Raw genomic sequence first — 26,440 nt, 5'->3', positions numbered from 1 at the left:
AGGGGGTCTGGGCAGGAGAAGCAAACGTCCAGGAAGAAGGAAGCGTCTTGGCACTTCCCTCTCCGGGCGAGAGTCCTGTTGATGCCATCCTGGGTAAGGCCGAGCGGCCAGGGGCTCACGCGAGTCCTGGGGAGACGGCGGCGGGCAGGGGGAGGTTGGAAGGGGCAAGAAGGCAGAGAGCCTATTAAGCTCTTAGGGCCACCAGGCTTCTCTGGACCCCTCTTCCCCCTCCTCACCGGACCTGATCTCCAGTGGCTGAGACGGGAAGCACTGGAGTGGGGTGGAAGGGGCTCCGGCCGGGGAGAGCGAATCCCCCAGGCCGCTGGAGTCGGGGCTAGGAGGCTGCGCTCTCCGTAGGCGGAGGGCGGGCCGCCTGGGCGGGGCGGGGGAGACGCCTGCAAGGTCGCCGGCGGGGGCCACGGAGCAGCCCCTTCGTTTCCCCTCGCCCTTCGCTGCGCTCCCAGGCTCCGGCTCAGAAGCGCCCTGGGCGCCTGCCGAGCCTTCCAAACTGAGCCGCTGCCTCCCGCGGCAGCAAAGGACTTTCAGATGTTGTAGCGGCGGCAACGGCGGCGGCGACTTAGGACAGCGCCCCCTCCCCCTAACAGCCGCCTCTCCCCCCCGCCCCCTCCCCCACCTCTGGGAAGGCGCTGGGGGTGTGGCCAGGGGCTGGTATAAAGTCCGGGGGAGCTGGTCCCAGGCAGCCGCTCAGCCCCCTGCACCCCCCACCGCCCGCCGCCTGGGCCGGGCCGAGGATGCGGCGCAGCGCCCCCGCGGCCAGGCTCGCTCCCTTCCGGCCCGCTTGCTAACTTCCTCGGCTCCATCCTTGTCCGCCAGCCGGGCCAGCCCCGTGTCCCCGCGCCCTCCGGGTCGGGTCCCTCCAGGCGCGCCGGGCTCTGTCGCCGTGCGACCCCTGCTGCCAGCCGGCGTCCCGTCCTCGCCCGGTCATGCTGCCCCTGTGCCTCGTGGCCGCGCTGCTGCTGTTGGCCTCCGGGCCCCGGCCGAGCCTGGGCGACGAAGCCATCCACTGCCCGCCCTGCTCCGAAGAGAAGCTGGCGCGCTGCCGCCCCCCCGTGGGCTGCGAGGAGCTGGTGCGAGAGCCGGGCTGCGGCTGTTGCGCCACTTGCGCCCTGGGCAAAGGGATGCCCTGCGGGGTGTATACACCCCGCTGTGGCTCTGGCCTGCGGTGCTACCCGCCCCGGGGCGTGGAGAAGCCCCTGCACACGCTGATGCACGGGCAAGGCCTGTGCATGGAGCTGGCAGAGATCGAGGCCATCCAGGAAAGCCTGCAGCCCTCTGGTAAGCTGCCCCTGCCCTTGCACGCCCTCCCTGGGGTCCTCCCCTCTCAGAAGCCCCTTCCCCATTCGGGCTGGCCTGGACGGCTCTTGACAGTCCCCTATGAGTTGACCAGAAGGCAGGAACGTGGCAGGGCCCAACTGGCATGGGACAGGGTCAGCCAAGGAAACTGCTATCAAGTCCCAAGCAGCCTGTTGCCACCGTTAACGGGGACTCTGTCCCATCCCTCCATGTCAAGGGTGCCTCTTTGGGAAGAGGGATATCTCAATGGTAGTCCTGGCTGCTGGTGCCAAGAGTGGAGAATTAAATGACCAGGTCCAGCCCACAGCCTGCAAGCGAGCAGTCTAGAGCCAGATACCTGGAGGATGGGGACGGTGGCAGTGGGGGCTTTCTGTTCCTGATCCAGGGACCTCCACTCACCCTGAACACAGGTGAAACCCGGGGGGTGGGGGGGTGTCTAAGAATCCAGGCCTTGGACTTTTGACATTGAGGTGGGGTGGAGGGGGACATGCAAATTAGAGGGGCTTTGGTGGCGAGGGGACATCAGAATGGCCCTGCCCCCAAAGCCCCAGGCCAGCTCACCTAGCTCTTTGGGGAGTAGTGGGACACAGGGGTTTCTCCGCCAGACCTGGGCACCTCCTCCTGCCTTGGTGCCTTTCTCCTGGTGGGTGCCACCGAGGTGGCAGAAGAGAAGCCAGTCTTGGCTCCCAGCCTGGAGCTGCAGAAACCTAAGGGGACAGGGAGCTGGGCGCGGGGGGGTGGGGGGAAGAGATTTAGAAGGTCCTTTGCCCTAAACTCAGACTTTTCTCTTTTTCCCTTTCTCAGACTTTCAGTTTCCCCTTATAATTCTTTTCAGTCTCTTTCCTTCTTTCTCGAATTCTTTTGTTCTTTCCCGCTGGTCTCTCAACCTCTAGTTTCACTGGTAACGTTCTCGAATTCTCCTCTCCTCAGCATCTCCTGCGTGTTATCAGTATCGTTCCCTATCTTGGTCCTTTTCCGTTTGGGGCCCTAATCGGTCTCTTTCTGTTGCGTTTTCCCCTCCTGGCTCTGTCCCCGTTTCTCTTTCTTTGTTCCTGTCTTTGCTCTGTTCCTTTTGGAATCTCTCTGTCTGCCCTTCTCTACCTCTGCCTCTGTTTCTTGTTGCCTCGCTGACTCTGTCGTGCTTTCCCTGTGCCTCTGTCTGTGTCTGTCTGTTTTCCTGGTGCTTGAAGCCCCCATTGTTGCAGTCCGGATGCTGGGACTCCGGCCCCAAGCTTCCTGCCCCGGGTCCCCGACGGCTCCACTTCCTCAATCCTCTGCAGCTTGTGAGCCAGAGGAGAGCAGGATGCAGGGAAAACAGGAAGGAGGTGGACCCCAGGGGTCTGGGCCTTGGGCCTCTCTGCCCTTCCTGCCCCTGGGCAGTGAGAGATGGGTCAGCAGAAAACGTTCTAGGAGAAGTGCCAGCCTGGCACCCAGCACATCTGGGAAGCTGGTGCATTGGGGGGGGGGTTGTCCGGGAGTGTGTGTGGGGGGAGTCACTGATCCTGGGGCAGAGGTGCCAGGGCCAATGGGAGAGGGGGGTTTCTGATACCAGACCAGCCTGGAAGTGAGGGCTGACTGAGCCCTTGGGCTCCGGGTGCCACGGGTCCACTTTCCCTTTGTGTCTCCATCCTCCACCAGCCAACGGGCATCTGGCACCTGATCAGGATGGCCGGTGTGGGCTCCTCCTCTCTCACTAACTTGAACATGGGGCAGAAGAGCTCTCAGAGGGTCTCGGGAAACCTTTCTTCCCTGACTGGGTGGGAACACCCTATCCTGTGGTGGAAAAAAGCTCTGTCCCCCTAGGAGTTTTGAGGGGAGGGGGCATGGCATGGATGGTTTGTGATTGTCCTGTGGACATCGTGCACACTAGCCTCACAGGTGGCTTTAGGTCCCCTTTGGGTTATGGGGCCCCTTCTCTCTTTGCCTGGGCCCCCACCCTCGCAGTGCAGGCAGATATCAGAAGAGGGGAAGGGGGGTCTGGGGGACCTTGGAGAAACTAGATTCCCCAGGGCTGTGGCCATGCCCTCTTGTCTCCCAGTCACCCCAGAAGTACTGTCTGCTGTCTGCCATGGCCTGGGCCACACTGCACCGTGTCAAAGTCACCCCCTAGCGTTGTGGAGCAGCCCTGCAGGGGCTCTGGTGAGACCAGGTGGCCAGGGCTTGGTCTCTCTCTCCCCACCGTCCTCTTGAACCTTCCACTGTCAATAGGCCACTCTCCCTCCTACACAGCAAGGCTTGAGCCTTCTTTCCTGGGGCGTAGTTTGGCAAAAAGGGATCAGTCAGGCGCTTCTTCCCACCTTTTCTTCTTGGGGCCGAGCTTCAGCAGGTGACGGGGAAGGCCTGTCACTTGGCAGGTCCCCTCCCTTGGCCCTGCTGTGGTCCAGCTGCCTCCTCTTTGCTCTAGGAGCAGGACTCCCCCATCTACCTCCAGGCTTTCCCCTCCCCCATGACCCCCTGCCCCAGCCTTTGGAGCCAGAAAAAGTTGTGGATTAATACCCCTCAGGCCACCAGAGGTGGGGATGGGGTGGGACACGTGTGTCAGATGTCTCCGATCTGGCATCCGTGTCCTGACCCTCGACTCATGGAATCTGGGGGAGTGGACAGCGAGGAGGGCAGCGTTTGGACTGGGGCGGTCGCAATCTGTGCTCGGGTCCCTCTGGGACGGGGTTAGGGAACATGCAGACGGGGTTAATTTTTAGTCAACACAGCAAATATTGTCCCCCCTCCTTTGGTACTGGGAATCCAGTCATGTCATGGGAACAGGGCCTTCCCAGAAATTCTGTGCCTTGGGGGATGGGGGGAAGGAGGAGTCAGGCTGCTTAACATTTTTTCTTTAGTTTTGGCAAAGCCAGAATTATCGGTGCCTCGGATGTCAGGCATCTTTCCATTTAAAGACATGAGAGTTCTAGAGATAAGTCCCTTCCCCTCCCCTCCAGCCAGACCACTTCATTTCCTCATCTGTAAAAAAGGGGGTGATAGAGGGATCCACCTCGCAGGGTTGGGGCGTCACACGGAGTAAGTGCTTAGTATTAGAGCAATGATGAGGTGACGATGAAGAGGAAACTCAACGGAGTTAAGTGGAAGCTTAATTTCTCCGCCGATGCTGGGACTTTGGGGGAACAGTAGAGCAAGTGAGCAAAGCGGGGGCGGGGGGCATGCAGAGGAGTGGAGGGGGGTAGGCGGATGTTGGTAACTCTGGCTGCTATAAACATGGAAAGGACAGGCCAGCTGTCCCTCCCTGACCCTTTGTCTCTTTTTTTTTTCTTTCTTCTTTTTAAGGCCACACCTGTGGCATATGGAAGTTCCCGGGCTAGGGTTCGAATCAGAGCTGGAGCTGCCAGCCTACACCACAGCCACAGCCATGCAGATCCCAGCACATCTTCGACCTACAGCGCAGCTCACAGCAACATCGGATCCTTAACCCACTGAGCGAGGCCAGGGATCGAACCCACATTCTCACGGATACCAGTTGGGTTTGTAACCCACCGAGCCATAGTGGGAACTCCCCTTCTTTTGCCTGAGGCCAGCAGCATGGCACAAGCATGAGGGGGCTACTCCTTGAACCAGACCTCAAAGGAAGGGCCTGCATGGGCACCCAGCATGGATGGTCTTAGGTTCTCCAGCCAGAGTCCAAGGGATGAAGGAAATGGCCTTTCTTGCAGGGCAGGTGGGCCGCCCTCCACATTCAGTCTGGATGACTGGACATGCCAACCTTAGCCTCACCCTGGGTAACTTGAGAAGAGGTAGGGGCTGGAGTTGAGGAGGAATCATGGGGATGAAATAGGGCAGCAACAAAGACGAAATCTTCTAGTTTTGACCATGAACTTTGCAGCCATGAGTGCCAAAGCTGGGAAGCCTCTTCTTACTCCGGGTGCCCGCCCTTGTTCCTCTGTGGCTGGATGTCCTTGGCCTTGTTCCGGGGGTGGGGGGGGCCCAGAGGTCACCTGGCCTATCCTGGAAGCCCCGCCTCCCAAACCAACCTTTCAGAGGTCAGGAGGTCCAACCTGTGAGGGGTGGGGCTGCAGGTCTGACTCCGCCTCCCATTTAGAGGGGATGCCCACCTGGATTGTGGTTTTCCCAGAAGGCACCCCTTGGGTGGGCAGCAGCGCCAGGCGGCGGGACCTCCTGCCTGAGCAGGGATGTAGGAAGGAGTTAGCCAGTTCTGGGGACTACTGAAAGGGGAATTTTTTGTGGCCACTCAAGGCCACGACCCTCACCCTCTCAAACCTAGTGTCTGGGGGTGGAGCCCCGGGGTGGGGCCTATTAAACAGGCTGGCCAAGGAAAAGTTACAGATTAAGTGGAAAGTCAACAGCCGGGGTGCACAGTGGGTGTGCACGCGTGGCCCAGTGTGTGTCTGGACACGTGATGGTCTGTGTACGTTTGTGATTCTGGAGTCCCAGCCTGTGTCTGAGCTGGCAGCTAGGGACACACCTCCCGTGCCGTGTGTTCTACTCAAAGCTTTGACGCGAGCTGGGGATAAGTGCTGGGCTGTGGGAGAACCAAGGAGAGGGAGGCCGGGGCAGGCTGTCTGCTTAGCTTTCCCCAGATCACCTCCCTGCCGTGGGATGGGAGCCCTGCCAACATAGGAATGCGAGCTGTGCTTCCAGGCCCGACCTCCGCCCCCTGCGGCCCCAGGTTCCGGTGACTGATTGGACCCAGTCGTCTGCCTTGATGCTCCCCCCTAAGTTAAGGGATAAGCATTCCCTTTCACAATTCCCGAGGGTTTGTCCTTTGGGAACTTGGACTCATAGAAACACAACAGTGGAAAGGAGTCGATATGCTGCTGCTGCTGCAGATCCTTCTGGGTTCTTGAGGTCTCTGCCACTCTGATGGGCAGGGAGCTCCCTCCCTCCTGAAGCAGCTCCCTGCGTCAGAACCCCTGCCACACACACACACACCGGAGTTCCCGCTGGGGCAAAACGGGATCAGCAGTGTCTTGGGATGCAGGTTCAATACCCAGCCTCCCCACGGTGGGTTAAGGATCCAGGGTTGCTGCAACTGCAGCTTAGGTCCCACTTGTGGCTCAGATTGGATCCCCGGCCTGGGAACTCCATATGCCGAGTGGGGTGCCCCCCAAAAAAACCCAAAAAACCTCAGTCTCTCACCTGGAACCTGAGGACATCTGCCCACTTACCGAGAGGAATAAGTGTCACTCTGTACAGCTGTGCTTTCCCTTATGGCCATGACGAGAAAGCAAACTCAAAGGAAAGACAACGAAATTTTTCCAGGTCAAGAGTGCCCTCAAGGTAGGGCAAATGAGGCCCTGTGGTCCTTCCAGCCTGTCCAGGTAGAATGGTGGCCCCTCTCTTCCTAGTTCAGCTCAGTCTCTGTGGCACCAAGATTTGGCTCTAATTCTTTTAGGTCTTCTATGTCCTTTATCTCTAATCCCCAGTTCCAACCTACTTGTGGCTCCATGCAAGGTGGATGCAGTGCTGAGGCCCTGGCCCTCCTGGGCCTTCTTGGCCAAAGAGGTTCCTTGGGAAGGTCTTCAGGGAAGAGCCTATAGCTCCCAGATCTTCCCTCTGGTCCCTGGCTGCGGGCTCAGGGTCCTTCTTTTTTTTTTTTTTTTTTTTTTTGCTTTTTAGGGCCATACCCACAGCATATGGAGGTTCCCAGGCTAGGGGTCTAATCAGAGCTGCAGCCACCGGCCTACACCACAGCCACAGCAACACCGGATTCGAGTCGTGTCTGCGACCTACACCACAGCTCACGGCAATGCTGTTTCCTTAACCTACTGAGCGAGGCCAGGGATCAAACCTGCAACCTCATGGTTCCTAGTCGGATTCATTTCCCGTGCGCCGCGATGGGAACTCCTCCTCCTTCTTCTTTTCTTTCGTTTTTGGTCACCCCATGGCACCTCATGGCATACCTGGCATTCCTGGGCCAAGGATCAGATCCGAGCCACAGGTTCAACCTGCACCGCAGCTGTGGCAATGCTGGAGCCTTTAACCTACTGTGCTGGGCCAGGGATGGAGCCTGTATCCTGGCGCTGCAGAGACCCGGCTGATCCCGCTGCACCACAGCGGGGACTCCTCAGGGTCCACCTTCTTAGGCCCCCCTTTGCACAATCTTAGTCTTCTGAAATTTTCCTGCCTTTTCTTTTGCTACCAACACCAGCTGGGAGGTCTTCCTGTAGTGGCGTCTCCTTGGTTGACCTTTGAGAACTTGATGTCATCTTTGGGGACAGACGTCCCCTCCAGACGGTCCTTCCTGGGATGTCAAATAGGCAGACGGAGGGACGTTCTCTGTCTGCTCCATATTCTTTCCCTCCGAGGCTTTTTTCTAAGCCATCCCTGCACCCGTGACAAAACCTCTTCCCATCCTTGGTGACTCAATTTTATAAATAACTTTTGATGCGGAATCTTGACAAAGACTTTCTGGGGGTCTACATTCTTCCTTGTCTGGTTTCCTTTTATCCACATATTTCCCCCCCCACCCCCACCCTCTGCCACATCCCCAGCACTAGGAGAATAAAGAGAGAACTAATCCCCCAACTAACTTTGGCTCGGCCGAAAAATACCATTTGACCCAGAGGCAGCTCTGGGACCGCTGCCACGCATGGAGGAACCTGCTAACTCCTCAGGAAAAAAAAAAAATCCCGACGCAAACCAGATGTAACCTTCTGTCCTTCTGCCAACATCTGGAATGCTGGCAGGGACTTTGCACTCAGGCCGGCAGCGAGCTGCCAAGCCCAAGTATTTCAGAGGTGGCTCGGATCTGCGGGGAGACCTCGAGACCTCTTTCTCCAGCTCAGCCCTGAGTTCTGGTTTTGGCTGCCTGGATGGAGGAGCAGTGGTTACAATCCTGGGACTCGTGGAGGAGGTTCTTCTTGGGTTTGGCTGGAGTCTTTGGAGAGCCCAGGGAGAGGGTGGCTGTCCAGCCTCACCACCCCCTCTCCAGATCCCCGAGGCCCTGGCTCTGGGCAGTGGATGTGCCCTTTGGATGGCGTCTGAGGTCTAAGGATGGGAGACGTTGGGGCGGCGGTGCTGAGATGCATGAGGATATTTTCTTGGTCCTGGAACCACGCAGTCTCTGTCTCTGTCTGTCTCTGTCTCTGTGTCTCTCACCCGCCCACCCACCCACACACTTTCACATGCAGGCATACACACCCACTCCCACGTCTGTCCTGTGCAACTGATGGAGCGGGCTTTTGGACCAGATTTCTCATCACTCATGGAAACTTTGATTCTGGCTGTTTGGAAGAGGGTCAGCAGAGCCAGCAGCCCTGGGGATCCCTTGGCTGAATCAACCAGACACTGAAGAGAGCAGGAAAGGAGGCAGGAAGAGAGAGCAGACAGAGAGGGGGATGGTAGGAAGAGCCCAATGGAAGGGGGACAAGATCAGGTGTGGGGTCCCCTCCAGCCTGCCTTAGACCTCCCTGCAGGGCCCAAGGGACCCTCGTGCTGTCTGGGCAGCTGCAGCCAGTGACTCATCTGAGGGCCGGACGGGGTGGGGTGAGGGACAGATGGAGGACTTCAAGAGGAATATTCAAGAGGATCCAGGGGAGTGGGAAGGAAGCCGGGGTGCTGCTCTCATTTCTTCCCAGTTCCATTCACCCTGCTCATCCCCAGGGCAGGGCTGGAGAATCCCCCGGAAGTGGGGAGCAGGTGGGAGGCTGGGCTGGGGTGCCGCACATCCCCTCCCGGGACTGACCTCAACCCATCTCGGTTCTGACTGCAGACAAGGACGAGGGTGACCACCCCAACAACAGCTTCAGCCCCTGCAGCCCCCAAGACCGCAGGTGCCTGCAGAAGCACTTGGCCAAGATCCGAGACCGGAGCACCAGTGGGGGCAAGATGAAGGTCATCGGGGCGCCTCGGGAGGAAGCCCGGCCTGTGGTGAGGACCTGACCAAAAGCGCATGTGCATAGGTGCACGCGCCCCCCACCCCCACCCTCACCCCCCCCGCCCTCCCCCCGCACCGCCAGATCCGGACCGTGTTCTCTCTCTGGATGGCTGCTCTGTGTCAGATGCCCCCAGTATGCATCATCGGGACCCAGAAAGTCCTCACTCCTGTCCTTGAAATTCCTTTCCGGCTCAGCAGCTCTAGACATGGGGACAGCTGAGGTCATTGTGAAATACTGAGACACTTCTGTCTTGGCTGGTAAATAGCGGTCGCCCCAAGCTTCCTGATGTTCTCTGGCTCTTCCCATGGATTCCCCACCCCAGAGCGTCTCAGTCATGAAAGGGTTCGTGCTGGCTCTAGCAGGGAGCCTGGGGATCCTGCTCCAGGGTCTGGCTAATGTCCCTTCTGATGGGCGGTTCTGATGGATCCGTGCCTGGGTCTTACAAGTTGTTAACTGCATGATTTCATCCATCCCTCCTGCTTAGAGATCATCCCCTTCCTGTCCTTCTTCATAGATTCCTTTTCCCCACAGGGTCCCTTCCCTTCATTCCCCCCCGTTTTTTCTTTGGCTGAGCTGATGGCCTGTGGAAGTTCCCAGGCCAGGGATCGAACCTGCACCACAGTAGCAGTCCTGGACCACTGGAGTGACAAGGCTGGATACTTAACCCACTGCACCACAAAGGGAACTGCCATACCTCCTCCTTTGTATTTTTATTTATTTTATTTTATTTTTTGCTTTTTAGGGCCGCACCCATGGCATATGGAAGTTCCCAGGCTAGGGGTCGAATCGGAGCTATAGCTGCTGGCTTATGGCACAGCCACAGCAACACAGGATCCGAGCTGCATCTGTGACCTACACCACAGCTCACGGCAACGCTGGATCCTTAACCCACTGAGTGAGGCCAGGGATGGAACCCACGCCCTCATGATACTAGTCGGGCTCTTTCCTGCTGAACCACGATGGGAACACCCCTTCCTTTTTAGAAGCTCTTTGGCTCAAGATCCTGTCTTCGATGGCCCTCTGTTCTGCCCACTGGTGTCCCCTGAACCTGAGCCCCTCCTCTTACCTTCTTGAGCCTGGCTCAGCCTCCAGGCCTCACGCCCCGCTTCAGAGCCTTCAGTCCTGGTGGGACTCCCCAGCCCCGATCCGCCTGCCTCTTTCCCTTCTGCTGAGCTGTTTCTTCCTCCCTGTCCTCCAGCCCCAGGGCTCCTGCCAGAGTGAGCTGCACCGGGCCCTGGAGCGGCTGGCCGCCTCGCAGAGACGCACCCATGAGGACCTCTACATCATCCCCATCCCTAACTGCGACCGCAACGGCAACTTCCACCCCAAGCAGGTGGGTCTCCACCCCCTCCCCCAGCCCCACTGCCTCGGCCCTGGCCTCAGCTCCCGCTCCGGACCTCCACAATGGAAGTCTCAGGAAGGGAGAGGCTCCCCGATGCAGCCTAACCCTCTAGACTCTCCCTCCACCCTCCCCAGCCTCAGGACCTCAGCGCATTTTGCCCATTCACCCATTCGGCAGATGAGGAGACTGAGGCAGGGGTAGCATCCGGGCCCAAGGGCAGAGTAAGTTAAAAGTTAAAGGCAGGAGTTCCCGTCGTGGCTCAGTGGTTAACGAATCCGACTAGGAACTGTGAGGTTGTGGGTTCGATCCCTGGCCTTGCTCAGTGGGTTAAGGATCCGGCATTGCCGTGAGCTGTGGTGTAGGTCGCAGACACGGCTTGGATCCTGCATTGCTGTGGCTGTGGTGTTGGCTGGCGGCTACAGCTCCAATTCAACCCCTAGCCTGGGAACCTCCATATGCTGCGGGAGCAGCCCAAGAAACGGCAAAAAGACAAAAAAAAAAAAAAAAAAAAAAAGGTTAAAACCAGGCCAGTTTTCCTGCCTCCCCATCCAGGGCGATTTCATTGCCTCTGTAGTCACCATCTGCGACTGAGGCCTAGCCCTCCTGCCAACCTCTGCCTGCTGGCCCTCTGTCACTCACCTTCTCCTGTTCCTGTTCAGGCTTCTCCTTTGTCCCCAGGTGTTGGAGGTGTCATCCGGGAATCTTGGGGGGGTGGGGTGGGGGTTGGTCCAGGTCTTGAGAAATTGAAGAGAAAACTCAGCCTGCCCCTTCCTGTAAGCTGAGGAGCTGTACCATCTGGGGTTCAGCCAGGCTGGGGGTGAAGCCAGATGTGACCGCTAAAGCTTTGGGTGGAACAGAGGAAGGAGAGAAGCCATGAATGCAGAAACCTCCGTTCCTCCTCAGCCCCTTGGATCACGGCTTCCTCTGACAAGCCCCCAGGAAGCCGGGCTGTTCAGCAGGGTCGGCCCGCCCCAGCCCCATCTCTGGCCTGTCAGGGTTGAGCTCACCTGGAAGGGTGGCTATCGGGTTGGGGCACTGGGGTGCCTTGTGCTGGGTGTGGCCTGGGTCTCCTCCTGCTTGGGTGGGCGTAGGCACCCATTCTCCTCCTCTGTACTCTACAGACAAGACTGCCTGGTGGACCGCCGCTGGGCCAGTCCTAGGAGGAAAAAGGCTGCCCCCAAGTCTGCACACCCCAGGGTGGCAGGAGGGGGTTATGAGGGGGTGTGCAGTGGTGGAGGGCCAGAAGGGTCCCCCTCAAACCAGCGCCACCCCCATCTCCAGCCTTTGTCCCCATACCCATTTTTGTCCTTGTCCCATTTTTTTTTTTTTTAAGGACCACACCCACAGCATATGGAGGTTCCCAGGCTAGGGGTTGAATCCCAGCTGTAGCTGCCGGCCTACACCACAGCCACAGCAACACGGAATCCGAGCCACGTCTTCGACCTACACCACAGCTCATGGCGACATGGGATCCTTAACCCACCAAGTCCTCAGGGATGCGAGTCGGGTTTGTTAACTGCTGAGCCGTGATGGAAACTCCATCTTTGTCCCAATTTAAAAACTTTTCTCCCAAATAAAAAAATTAATAGACTGTGGCATTCCTGTCATGGTGCAGTGGAAACAAATCCGACTAGGAGCCATGAGGTTGCAGGTTCGATCCCTGGCCTCCCTCAGTGGGTTAAGGATCTGGCATTGCCGTGAGCTGTGGTGTAGGTCGAAGATGTGGCTTGGATCCCATGTTGCTGTGGCTGTAGGCTGGCAGCTGTAGCTCCGATTCAACCCCTAGCCTGGGTACCTCCATATGCAGCCTGTGTGGTCCTAAAAAGGCAGAAAAGACAAAAAAAAATTAATAGACTTTATTTTTTTAGAGCAGTTTTAGGTTTACAGGAAGATTGAGCAGGACGTACAGAGCTCCCATCTACTCTCCACCCCCCGGCTGTCCTCTTAGCATCTTGCATGCGTTTGGTACACTTGCTACAATTGAGGAACTAAACTGGATTATTAGTTATTAACTGAAGCTCATAGTTTATGTTAGGGTTCACTCTTTGTCTTGCACTGTGTGTTTCCTTCTCCCTGTTTATTTTTACGGCCCCAGCCGTGGCACATGGAAGCTCACCATGGCAGCTCTGGATCCGAACCATGCCTGTGACCTACACCACAGCTCACAGCAATGCTGGATCCTTAACCCACTGAGCGAGGCCAGGGATCGAACCCATATCCTCACAGACACCGTGTTGGGTTTTTAGCCCCCTGAGCCACAGTGGGAACACCTCTTTCCCATTCCACTGAAAATTCTGACAGTTGACCCTTTATCCAAAGCCCAGTTCTGACCCTTGAGACAAGCATCACTCCGACTCTAATCCTGAGTCCGAAGTACAACTTTCCCCTCTATCCTCCTTTTTCCCCTGTCTAATCCCAACCCAAACTTTAGTGCTCCTGCTTTATTTAAAAAAATTTTTTTTTTAAATTTTTGCTTGTTTAGGGCTGCACCCAGGGCATATGGAGGTTCCCAGGCTAGGGGTCAAATCAGAGCTGCAGCTGCCGGCCTACACCACAGCCACAGCAACACGGGGTCTGAGTCGTGTCTGCGACCTACACCACAGCCCACAGCCACATCAGATCCTTAATCCACTGAGTGTACCTGCTTTAGTTGTTCTGACCTTGACCCCTACTCTGGCCCAATTCCATTTCTGACCTGGGCTCAAAAGCCTTACCCCACTCAAATGTTAGTCATAATTTCCAATTCGACTGCAGCTCTTATCCTGATTCTACCCCAACTTCAATATGGAGTCTGCTTTTAACCATAATCCTATTCTTCTTCCTTTTTTTTTTTTTTTTTTTTAATGGCCGCATTGGAGGCATATGGAAAATGCTGTGGCAATGCTAGATCCTTTAACCCACTGCACTGGGCTGGGGTTTGAACCTGCATCTCTGCAGCGACACTACCCATTGCAATTAGATTCCTAACCCCTCATGCTACAGTGGGAACTCCCATAATCCTGTTCTTTTTTTTTTTTTTTTTTTGTCTTTTTGAGGGCTGCTCCTGTGGCATATGGAGGTTCCCAGGCTAGGGGTCTAATTGGAGCTGCACCTGCCAGCCTACACCACAGCCGCAGCAACACTAGATCTGAGCCGCGTCTGTGACCTACATCACAGCTCACGGCAATGCCGGATCCTTAACCCACTGAGCAAGGCCGGGGATCGAACCTGCAACCTCATGGGTCCTAGTCAGATTCGTTTCCACTACGCCATGACGGGAACGCCTAATCCTCTTCTTCACGTCATAACACCAACAGAACACAAACTAAAACACAGTCAGAACACAAACTAAAAACCTTCTCCAACCTTTCAAATCCAACTGCACCTTTATTTTTATTTTTTGCTTCTTAGGGCTGTATCCACAGCATATGGAAGTTCCCAGGCTAGGGGTGGAATCGGAGCTGTAGCTGCTGGCCTACACCACAGCTCACAGCAGTGCTGGATCCTTAACCCCCTGAGTGAAGCAGGGATCGAACCTGCGTCCTCATGGACACTAGTTGGGGTTCGTTACCACTGAGCCACGATGGACACTCCCCAACTGCACCTTTAAATTCCATGGATCCCGTCTCCCCTCCAGGGAGGCTATAGAACTTCCTCAGGGCCTCGCCTTCTAAAGCTCTCTGTCATTCTTGGCCAACATCACTCTACTCCAGTGAGTTCAGAGGACCCATGCTCAAGAAGGCCACCACCCTCAGAGGCTGTCTTGGAGCAACTGTCTGATGTGGGGGATGGGCTGGGACTGGGGCTGGCTGCCTGGGAAGTGACCTCTCACGCCTCTGTCTTGGTAGTGCCACCCGGCCCTGGATGGTCAGCGCGGCAAGTGCTGGTGTGTGGACCGGAAGACGGGAGTGAAGCTTCCGGGGGGCCTGGAGCCGAAGGGGGAGCTGGATTGCCACCAGCTGGCCGACAGCTTCCGAGAGTGAGCCCTGCCAGCAGGCGGGGGGGCTCGGTGCCTCCTGCTGCCCCCTTCCCTGGAGGCTGGAGTGTTGACCTGGAGCTTGAGTCTGCATCATGGCTCTGCCTCTGGCCTGGAAGTTTCCCTCGGGGTGTGTGTTTGTGTGTGTGTATGGACATGCGTGTTTATGAGCGCGGGTATGCCCCTGGGGTGAGCCGAAGCCTAGGGGTGTCCTCTTTGGGCTTAGATAGCCCCAGAGGTCTGTGAATAGCAAGAGGGAGCCCCGATGTGTTTCCAAGTCGATCCTGGCTCATTCATTCATTCAGCCATCAAAAAATATTTCTTGTCCCCATGCTGCATGCCAGCTTTAGTTTTCAGCCCTGGGGGCTCTTCTTTTGACTCACTCTGATTTAGAACTGTGGGGCCACCTCTGCAAGGGGAGCACAAGTCTGTAGGAGAAAAAAGTCCTAGTCTCATAATCAGGGGAGGAAAGCAGACATGTACCCTGACACACTGTCCCCCCCTCCGGTCTAGTCGGAGGGTGGAGGCCGTAGGGAAGGTGGGGGGTGGCCGATGACTCAGTGGTTAGGAGACCCAGACCTGATCTCAAAGCCGAAAGCCTGCCAGACTCCCCTTCACTCCTTTTCCAGGTCCCTGCAAGGGGAAGCACCTGCAGAGACAAGCCCACCTTAGGGGTTGAGTGTTGTACCAGCAGCTTGGTTGCCTGGCAACCAAGACCTTCCCAGGGGGAGGGAAGAGGTCAGAGGCAGGGCTGGGGAGGTGGGGCCCATCTCTGAGTGGTCAGGGTAGGAGGAAAGAAGGCACGTGCCTGGGGAAAAGGAACCACATGCTGGGAGGTGACGGACTTACCTGGGGTCCTGCTTCCTCCCCCCTTATCGGTCACAGCCAGGCTCTGCCTCTCTCCCTACACCTCCTTCCCTGGACCTTCTGCCCTCATATTTCCCTCCCCCCTGGGCATTTTCTGGCTTGACTGGAAGGAGAGAGACAGGAACCTACCAGTTGGCCGTGATGTCTTTTTTTTTTTTTTTTTTTTTTTTTTTTTAACAAAACAGAACAAAACCAAAAAAACCCTAGACAATGGTGTTTGGTTGATTTATTTATAATGCAGAGACAAAGGGTGGGGAGACCTGTCTTACTTACAGCAAAGGGTCGACCACCCAAGCCTCCTCTTCCCTGCAGCCTCTCCCTAAGGGATGTCTCTGTCCCCAGAGCCTGTGCTGTGTGTGTTCAGACTCTTGGTGGGCAAATAGTGGCTTCTGAAGGGAGGGAGGGAGCAGGGCCAGCCTGGCTGGGCCAGAGCTATTTCTGGAATCAGCTGGGGTGTGAAGCGGGGGGGGGGGGGGGGGGGGGGGGCTTTTGCTAGGGTATCAGGCGGATTGGGTTTGTGTCTGGATTTGATTTATCAATGTAATGGGGGTGGGGAAAGGGGGTAAGCTCTCCAGCACATTCCACAGCTCTGACTGCCTAGATGGCTGACTGGGGAGTTGTGCTGAGATTTGATTCTGAGGGGTTGTGGGGGTTGGGGGGGCAGCTTTGATCTTGCTGTCCTGGGCTCACGGGGCCCTGGGTTCTCAGTGCCAGTCCCAGCATGTGTGCCCACATGGTAGCACTGGATTCCTGGTCAACTCCCAGTGCCCTAGCCTGTGCCATGTTTGTGTGTGTGTGTTTGTATTGGATCTCTTGGATGGGGGCCCCCTTTCTGGAAGGTCGTGGGCAGCCTAGAGTCTGCTGGGGGATCTCCCCACCCACCCCACTGCCCGTCCCACTGTCTCCTGGATTCCCGGCCTCAATTTCACTGGCCCCTGATGCACTAGCACCTGCGCCATCAGAATCTCAGTCTGAAGCTGTGGTTCTTGTCACTCTAGCTCTGTCTTGGTGGCAGCATCCCCTGGCCATCTGGTCTCCCTCAGGCACTGCAGGCCCCTGCCAGCAGCAGGAGATAAAGAACTGAGTGACCTCAGGTTGCTCCCTGGACCCCCTGGCTGCTCTGCCTAGGGCCCCCCACTTCTGGCGCTGAGGCCAAGGCATGTTGGGGGAGGAGGGGACTGTAGGTAGGCAGACAATTAAGTTTTAGGTCCCTAAGCCAAATGTAGCTGGAGCATCTCTCTCTTTCTTTCTTTTTTTTTTTTTTTTTTTTTGTCTTTTTGCTATTTCTCTGGGCCGCTCCCACGGCATATGGAGATTCCCAGGCTAGGGGTCTAATCGGAGCTGTAGCCACTGGCCTATGTCAGAGCCACAGCAATGTGGGATCTGAGCTGTGTCTGCGACCTACACCACAGCTCACGGCAACTCGGATCCTTAACCCACTGAGCAAGGGCAGGGATCGAATCCGAAATCTCATGGTTCTTAGTTGGATTCATTCACCACTGCGCCACGACAGGAACTCCCTAAGCCATCTCTTTAAATTCCCCTTTCTTCCAGCCCCTCTTCCCAAGCTCTGAATGGATGGTAAGAGGTCCTTTTCCTTTCATAGGCCTCAAAAAAAAGAAAAGCTGAAAATGCTTGGAAAGTTGTTCCTGTGTGGCCTGGGAAGTGCCTTTGGGATACATGTTTATCGTGTGTGTGTGTGTGTGTGTGTGTGTGTGTGTGTGGGCTTTGGGATACATGTTTATTTATCGTGTGTGTATCTGTGCGTGTGTGAGCATGCATGCATGTAGCAAAGTGACACCTGAACTGTGAATGACAGTGAGGGCTTTTACAGAGCACGTGTCCTCCATCTGGGTGTGCGCACATGCGTGTGGCATGTCTGTGTGGGCTGAATGAGCCCAAGTGTGCATGCGTGTGCTGCGAGGAGAGGGGGAGTGGCATTCACAGAGTATGCACCTACTTCCCTCCCGGCTGTGAATGCGTGACCCCCACACAGGAGGAGACCCACTGCAGGGTTTGTGGGGAGCTGTCTAGCACCAGAGAGCAGAGGAGGTGCACTTTGGGAGGGGGACTCCTACATCCCACGGAAACCCCCCTCCCCACCCCGGGCGTGCCCCCATGATCTGGGAGGCAGGTCCTAGCTGTCAAAAAAGAAGGGAATAAAAGCAGTTCTGTGTCCATGTGGATACACCCTCCACCGCCGCCAGGCCAGAGGAAGTGAACTGTCCCAGGCAGTGTCACAGTGGGGAGAACCAGGCTCCGCAGAGGAGTTGCTGGGCTAGTTTGCACCTAAGTCCAACCACTGTGGCCTCCAAATACCCTTAAATGGGGAGTTCCCTGGTGGCATTGAGAGAGATGCAGTGGGTTAGGGATTTGGCATTGTCACTGCTATGGCGAGACTTCCATTCCTGGCCCAGGAACTTCGCCTGCCGAGGGCACAGCCAAAACGAACAAACAAAACAAATACCCTTGAAAAGTTCCTCTAGTTGTCACAAGGGCATCAGCATCCTGGCAGAGGTGGAAGAGAGGAGACAGCAGGGACCAGCCTCTTGTGTCCTGGTGGGGCCACCGTACCTGGGATAACTTAAAACTCAAGTGCTTGAGTTGAGTGCTCTGTCGTCCTGCCTCCCTAAGAAATGTCATTTGCGCCTCTGCGGTTTGGAGCAGGGATCTGGGGGATCCCCTAGTCCATCAGGCATTTGGTTTCCATTTCCCAGCTCATTAGCAGAGATCAAGACCTGATGTCTGTCGGCTGAGGGTTAGGGGCTGGGCTTTCCATTATCAAGAAGGCAAGATGGGGAGTTCCCATCATGGCACAAGCGGAAACGAATCTGACGAGGAACCATGAGGTTGCGGGTTCGATCCCCGGCCTTGCTCAGTGGGTTAAGGATCCGGCGTTGCCATGAGCTGTGGTGTAGGTCACAGACACGGCTTGGATCTGGCATTGCTGTGGCTGTGGTGTAGCCCGGCAGCTACAGCTCCGATTGGACCCCTAGCCTGGGAACTTCCAAATGCTGCGGGTGCGGCCCTCAAAAGACAAAAAAAAAAAAAAAAAAAAAAAAAAGAAAAGAAAGAAAAGATGGGAGTAGAGAGAAAGAAATGGAGACTTAGATTGACTCCAGTATTGGGTTCAGGTTGGGGCATCTCCGGAGAGATGGTCAAAGCTCCTGCCCCTTCTCCCAGCAGGGCTCTGAGATTCCAGCCATGGCCATTCCTTCAACTCCTTCCAGGAAAAGGCTGCCTTTCCCAACTCCTCTGCCCTCTGGACCAGATTCCACTACAGAGTTACTCCAGGAATGTCATGAGGCGCCCAAGACTTGGGGCTCCTGCTCAGCCCCACTTCTGGGGGGTGGGATATGGCTGTGCAGTAAGTGATCCTGAAACATGCCCAGCCAGAGATGCTCCCCTTGTATGCCAGACCCCTGCGTCACCGCCGACCTAGAAAAAGAAAGGCACGATGGTGTGGGAGGGAGCTGGGAGGAGGCTGGCAGCTGGGATATTGGGGAATCGGGAAAAGGGGACCAAAGGGGTGCCTGGTGAGGCAGGCGAGGGGGTCAAAGGGGAGGAGGCAGTTAACGGGAACTGAGTGGAGGGGAGACCACAGAGCAGACCTTGGGGCACAAGCCTGCGCATGCTGCTCGGGGAGCAGACAACCCCCACTGCCGGCCAGCCAGGGGTCTAATTAAATCCTCAGTGTCAGAGTAACCTGTCACCTCTATGTCTGCAGCCCCAGAGCTTGGGGAGGGATGGGGTCAGGGAGTAGCAGGGGGGATGCTGTAGGTAATTAGAAACATATTCTTGGAGTCCCCGTCGTGGCTCAGTGGTTAACGAATCTGACTAGGAACCATGAGGTTGTAGGTTCGATCCCTGGCCTTGCTCAGTGGGTTAAGAACTTCTCGAATCCCTTGTTGCGGTGGCTCTGATGTAGGCCAGTTAGACCCCTAGCCTGGAAATCTCCATATGCCGCTGGAGTGTCCCTAGAAAAGGCAAAAAGACCGGGAAAAAAAAAAAAAAAAAGAAAAAAAGAAAGAAAGAAACATACTCTAATGAGTGAGCAGGCGCCACCAGGACCACCTCTCCCCTCACTGTCCCCTCCTCCCTTCCCCAGGTCCCCACCCCCTTCCTCCTTGACCCAGACAATTCCATCCAGACTTGGGGAGGGGCTGGTGGAGCCTGGGAGTGGAACCCCAGTGGGATTGGCTTCTTGGCCCCTTACACAGTCTCTAAAGTGCAAACAACATATTTTTGCCATGCAATGGTATTTAATTACACATAAAAACAGAGCCATTAAACTGAAATTAAACCCTTGTTGGAATCGCTTAATTCAGGGCATGACAAATTGCTTTCAGTGCAGGCAGCAATGAAGTCCCCTCAGGGAGAGAAGGAGATTCGTGGCTTCCATGGCTGGCTGGGTCCCCTCATCCTCTTGGCCCCCTCGCTGGCTGTAGGTTCTGAAAGTGGGGTTATAACCTTCTTCTAAAGACCACCCAAGCCAAGGGGAAGTCTCTGGGTTTGTTCAGAACGACAGCAAGGGAGGGTTAGGGAATCACCGATCACTGTTTAACCCAGTTGCAGACAACTCGGTCTGTTTTATGGATGGGGAAGTTGAGGCCCAGGTGCCAGCATCATCCAGACCCAGGATGAGAACGCTGGCCCCAAGTCACGACCAGGGAGGCTGATAAAACCTTCACCTTGGGCCTGAAGACAGAGGTTGGAGCTGGGTGGGTGAGGGTTGGGAAACCAGACGAGGACCTGAATGGGGAGGGTAGATTTTCCCAGAACCGAACTCCCACAGGGTCCGAGTCTAGAAACAAGCGGGGGAGGCAGACATGGGATTCCTGAGGCAGACTTGACTTCGTGGCGGGCAGCCTGGTGCCCACACTCTGGCTTAGGCTGACTGAGTAACTTAACCACCTGGGTGATGATGGGCAGGCAAAGCCCTTTCAGTCCTGTGAGCCTCCGTTTCCCTACCTGTCAAATGGGGATGGTGATTCCGATCGAGTGAGTTCCCGTGAGGACCTACGGGCAGAATGCACGAATAGAGCTTGGGGTCAAGTTCAGTAAGTGGTTCTATTAGACTTCCTTCTCAGGACCTCTGGTCCCCACTTATAAGATCCAGCGGGGCCCTGGTGGTTCCTGGGACTCCCCTGCCCTGTGTCTGCAGCCCTGTCTCCTCCCTCCTGGGCCTCAAATGCCCTGTAGGTTCCCTTCTCTCCTCTGAGGCCTGGTCTCTAACGGTGGCCAGAGGTCTGGGGTGTGTGGTCAGACGACGGGGTAGGAAAAGGCAGGCCAGGGTCCCTGCCTCACCTGGTCTCCCAGGGGCTGTGTGTGAGGCCGGTCTGGGAGGTGAAGGGGGGCCCACACTGTGTGGGGGGGCGCCGGGGGTGAGCAGTGAGCCTGCGGTCTCCTCCCCCGTGTGCTGTCTTCCATCTGGGAACCAGCTCTCCAGATTGGAACCAGATGGGTGTGCTGTGGCCGGGGGCCTGTCTCAGCGGCCCACTTACTCACTGTCCTTCTTGGCGGGGAGGGGGGTGGGGGTGTGTGGAGGAAGGGAGGGGGTCCCGGACTAAGAGGAGGGGGAGGTGGAGAGGGTCCTTGGCACTGGGGCTGGGGGAGAGAGGGTCCTTTTCTTCCCTCTCCTCTCCAGGCTAGTGGCGTGGGGACTTTTCTATAACCCACAGAGGATGGTGGTGGGGAGACTTGTCCTCAGTTTTCCCACCTGTCAAATGGGGATGGTGATTCCTATCTAGTGAGTTCCTGTGAGGACAAGTCTCCCACTAAGGCTTGGGGTGGGGGGGCAGCCCTAGAACTTATGACACCTCCTCATAACGGGGTGCAACACCCCCTCATAAGGGGGCGCAGCATCCCCGTCCCCATCCCCGCAGCTCGGCTCGGCTGCAGGATGCCAAAGAGGTGCTAACTAGGCCTGTTCCCCAAGCCCTGGACTGGCCTCAGGTTCATTCTCCTCACCCTTGGCCTCCTTAGCCTTGGTAGGCAGAGACGTTCCTGCCCCTGGGGCTGGGGTGGAAGGGCTGGGGCCAGGCTGAAGACCAGGGTGCCATGTCATTGCAGGCCTGGCCACTACCCGGCTGCAGATGGTTCCCCCGCCAGCCTGGCGGCCACACAAATGCTTTACAGCTGTCCTGTCGGTTTGCCCCCCACCTCCCACCCCGAGAGCCTAGAGACCCAGGCAGGGAGCTGGGGGACACGGAGCTGTGGTGGGTGGGGGACAGGCCAAGCTGGCTGCCAGCCAGACCCGGTGGCTGAGGTAGTGAGGGCAAGGCAATTTGGAGATTTAAAAAAAAAAAACAAACTTCCCAATGTGCAGGGCTTGGAAGGTAGGTTCCTGAAGCGTCGCCTGTGGGGTGGGGGTGGGGAGGGGACCCTACCTCCCTTCTGGGTCCTGGTCTCTGAGCAGAGCCAGAAGCTTCTAAGTTGAAGCGGCTGGGAGGGGAGCCCAGCCTTGTCCCCACCCAAGGGAAATTGGACCAGACTGCTCAGGAAATACATTCAATTTTCCAGCATCATGGAAGGTTAGTCGGACAATAGAGGGTTTTTTTCCCCAAAAAAACATCAGAAAAAAAAAAAAAAAAGTCCAATTGCTTTTGGCTGAGTTGTTTCTCAACTTCATTTCTCAGCCTCAGTTCAAGGCTTCTCATTGAAAGTGACATGTGACTGCTCAGTGACCCTGGCCTGATCGCTGGCCTTGTGAGGGGTCAGGCCGGGCCAGCCTGAAGCCATGCTCCCAGGGTCTCTGGCCACCCCCACTTCCCAAAGTCCTGAGCAGGCCCAGCTCCTTGCTGGGTAAAAACAAAAAACCTTCCCCCCAAGAGGTTCTGAATTCAGGGGCTGGCGAGTCTGGAATCCCAGGCCACAGGGTTTATATTAAAATGTAAACGGCCCTTAAAAGTTCTGGAAAGTGTTCTTTTGGGGGGTGGGGTGGAACGGGGACGTTGCCTTTAATTAATTTAATTTTTATTTTTTTTTAATTTTTTTTTATTTATTTATTTTTTGTCTTTTGTCTTTTTGCTGCTGTTGTTGTTGTTGCTATTTCTTGGACCGCTCCAGCAGCATATGGAGATTCCCAGGCTAGGGGTTGAATCGGAGCTGTAGCCACCGGCCTACGCCAGAGCCACAGCAACGCGGGATCCGAGCCGCGTCTGCAACCTACACCACAGCTCACGGCAATGCCGGATCGTTAACCCACTGAGCAAGGGCAGGGACCGAACCCGCGACCTCATGGTTCCTAGTCGGATTCGTTAACCACTGTGCCACGACGGGAACTCCTGCCTTTAAAATGCAAACAGACGTTGTAAACCCCGGCTTGGGGGCTTGGGGACTTTCTGGGGCTGGAATGAGGGGAGCCCGGGGCCTGCGGGCTGGGGAAGGGCTGGCCTCCAGTTGTGCTCTGTGCCGACGGTGGCCTTGTGGGGGACTCTGGGCTCTGGCAGAGGAAGGGGGGTCCTCAGGATCTGAAGCAGAGGGCAGGCCCAGAGTGGGGGGGGAGGAGGGGGCAGAGGGTGCCCAGAGGCAGAATCCAACCTTCTAGGGTGGGAGCTGGGACAGACCACCCAGGAGGCCTTGGGGAGAACAGGCCCGTAGAGGGGTGCGGGGCTGGGTGGCGGGCAGAGGGCATGGCTCTAGCCCCACGGCTGAGAAAGGTTCTTTCCAAGAAGACCTGGGCAGGGAGCAGCCTTCAAGTCTTCGCCAGTTCACCCATGACATAGATGCCCCGTGGCTTGCTTGTCTGAAGGCATACATGCATGAGCTGGTGGCAGACGGATTAGAACCCGGGGCAGAGTTCTTTTTGAACCTCCACCCAGTGGGGCGGGGAGACTCTTCCGGCTTCAGGAAGGACAGTTAAGTAAAGATTATTTGGGAAGAAGGAAGGAGAACCTGATTGAAGATTCTGGGTCAAAGGTGACAGGGGACATAGGCCACCTTTCAGGCAGAAAGAGGGACAGGTGACTTTTTGCAACCTGAGCAACCTGGGGTAGGGATGACGGTGGGAGAAAAGAGCCTTGGCAGAGGCACCAGGAGGGGCAGACAACCCTATCCTGGGGTAGGTGGAGGCAGGGGATTGGGCGTAATGACCTCTGATTCCATAAGCTCCCCATGGCGTTATGACCATCATCAAGCTCAGTGGCTCAAATCACACTCTGCCATTTATTATGGTTGGACCCTGGGAACCGTGCTTCATCCTCAGCTCCACGTCCATCAAATGATAGCAAATTATGGTAGCTACACTGTGTTGCCGTCGAGATGAAATGAGATAACACGTCGCAAAGCTCCTTACAAATATTTACTGCAGCCTGAAATACACCAGGCACCGTTTTAGGTGCTAGGGATTCGATGGTGAACCCTTGAGTCTCTTTCTTCGTGGAGCTCCCGTCCCAGCAGCCTGGTACTTGGCCTGCATTAGGTGCTCAATAAAGACGGCTAGGAGTGCTAGCCTTCTCCTGATGAGCACTGCTCCGCCATAGGCTGCAAAGTACCTTCATGTCCGTTGTCTCTCTAGGCTTTCCACGACTCTGTTTGTGAGGCAGAGGCCCAGAGAAGCGACTCGCCCTAAATCATGCAGGGAGTCAATGGTGGGGGGTGGGTGGGGCGCTGTCACCCAGATCTGCCTAACCGCTAGGCTTCTAATTCTTTTTTATTTTTATTTATTTATTTATTTATTTATTTTTTGCTATTTCTTGGGCCGCTCCTGAGGCATATGGAGGTTCCCAGGCTAGGGGTCAAATCGGAGCTGTAGCCACCGGCCTACGCCAGAGCCACAGCAACGCGGGTCTGCAACCTACACTACACTACACCACACCACACTACACTACACTACAGCTCACGGCAACGCCGGATCGTTAACCCACTGAGCAAGGGCAGGGACTGAACCCGCAACCTCATGGTTCCTAGTCGTATTCATTAACCACTGCGCCACGACGGGGGAGGGGAACATGGCTAGGCCAGGGCCCTGTATGGAGGGGTGCTATGGATTGAACTGTGTCCACCCAAGTCCATGTGTTGAAGCCCTGACCCCAAGGTGACTGTATTTGGAGACAGGTCCCTTGGGAGGTAACACAGGAGGTTAACTGAGCCCATAAAGGAGGGATCCTAATCTGATAGGATTGCGTGGCCTTACCAGAAGAGGAAAATGCACTGAGGAAAGGTCATATGTGCATACAGCCGGAAGGTGGCCGACGGCAAGCCAAGGAGAGAGCCCTCCCTGTGCTGGTCCCCAGATGGCACACCTCCAGGCTCCAGAGCTGTCAGGGGAGATGTGTCTATTGGGGAAACTGCCTGGTCTATGGTTTTTTGTTATGGCAGACTAATAAGGGGGAAGGCTCCCCTCACCTGCGGCCCCCCTGCCGGGTCTTATTTTTCCTATGTGGTCCTTTCAAGTTCAAGGGGAAACCGGGTCCCAGGCCCAGGTCAAGTAGGCTCCTGTCCCAGCCTGTCTCGGCCTGACAGACCCCATCTTTTTCCTGGCTTGAGCTCCCAATCTTCCCTGTTTCCTCTTCCCATCACACTCCTCTCCACCCAGGCCTCAGGTCTTTTCTCCTGTACCCCAAAATCCGGTCACTTAGTCCGTGGTTGAAAAGCCTTGATGTCACCCCATTACCTACAGGATGAAGCCCAAAGAGGCTGCCATGTACACCTGTGCACAGTGCAATTGTTAGGGGACCATTGACTGAAATTGCCCACCTTGACCAGGCACAACAATAACGGCTCTTGGGAGTTCCCGTTGTGGCTCTGTGGGTTCAGAACCCGACACAGTGTCTGTGAAGAAGTGGGTTTGATCCCTGGCCTCACTCACAGGGTTAAGGATCTGGTGTTGCTGCTAGCTGTGGCGTAAGTCCCAGATGTGGCTTGGATCCTGCGTGGCTGTGGCTGTGGTGTAGGCCAGTAGCTGCAGCTCCAATTCGACCCCTAGCCTGGGAACTTCCACATGCCGCAGGTATGGCTCTAACCCTAAAAAAATAAAATAATAATAATAACTGCTGGCATGAGTTGTCTCAAAACAGGAGGCCCCGATTGGGAACATGATGCTGCCCTGAAAACTAACAGGAGGGTTTGGGAGGGGCCAACAGGTGGGAGGAGACGACCAACCTCCCAGAATCCTTGGTGCTGGAATCCATCTTGGCTGAGAGGTGCAAGTGCCACCAAGAAGGACCTTGAGCGGGACCAGATATGGGCCAAGCAAGATGATTGGCCAGAGACAATCTGGAAACGAACCCTGTTACCATAAAACCTGAGGCAGCATTCCCTGGTGGCTCAGAGTGTTAAGGATCCAGCATTGTCACTGCTATGGCTTGGGTTGCTGCTATGGCATGGGTTCGATACCTGACCTGGGGAACTTCCACATGCTGCGGTCATGGCAAAATAAAGAGCCCCCACCCAAAAACCCCCAAAACCCTCATTACAAAACCATGAAACCTGAAGCTGAGAGCCGTGTGGCAGAGCAGTTCTCTTGGGTTCCCTTATCACTTGCACAACTGTACACGGTGGTGCTGAGGCCAGCCCCATCCACTCATTCATTCATTCATTCAACAGATTTTCATTCCTTGGACCCAAGGTTCTTGATCTGGCTGCTATCTCTTTCCTTTGCCTCCTCTCTGACTCCCTTGGGTGCCATAGACTTTAGCCACACTGAACATGGTATCTTTTCCTACCTGTGGGCTTCAAAGTCATCCATCTGCTTGCCTGAGGGTGCTGAGCCAGGGGACCAGGCACGTTTGGAACCCTGTTTCTCTGCCTTCACTAGCTAGGTGAATGTGGGCAGGTTAACCCTCTGAGCCTCAGTTTTCCAATCTGTAAAGTGGGATTCAACATAACGTGCCTCACATTGCGCTTAGCACACAGGAGACCCTGGTAAAAGCTGGGTTTCCGCCCTCTTTGCTGTTAAATTCCTGTTTATCCTTGAAGATTCCACTCCGCTTGGTAACGTTGCCCTCATTCTCCCCAAAAGGGGAAAGTTTATCTTCCCTGTTTATATCTTTCTTGCCAGTACATGACACTTACAAACCTCTGTTATAACACTGTTATATTTATCCATTTTCCTGGCTCACATGAACAAAGCATGCAGCCAGAGAACATTTTTTGCATAAATCAAGGTCCTGA

General features: G+C 55.9%; 1 protein-coding gene across 1 annotated transcript; it reads left to right on the top strand.

Moving 5' to 3' along the window:
* Nucleotides 1–944: 944 nt before the first annotated feature.
* Nucleotides 945–14,465, top strand: IGFBP4 (insulin like growth factor binding protein 4). The gene is given in 4 exon segments (NM_001123129.1): nt 945–1,296; nt 8,996–9,153; nt 10,360–10,494; nt 14,331–14,465. Coding segments are annotated over 4 exon segments (780 nt in total).
* The last annotated feature ends 11,975 nt before the right edge of the window (nt 14,466–26,440 follow it).

The sequence above is a fragment of the Sus scrofa genome, chromosome 12, assembly GCF_054392235.1.
Source record: "Sus scrofa isolate SSC_HxYL_T2T_F1_AM1 chromosome 12, Sscrofa_HxYL_maternal_Yorkshire_Landrace_v2.0, whole genome shotgun sequence".
NCBI classification, from domain to species: Eukaryota; Metazoa; Chordata; class Mammalia; order Artiodactyla; family Suidae; genus Sus; species Sus scrofa.
This window is presented reverse-complemented; position numbering and strand designations above follow the sequence as displayed.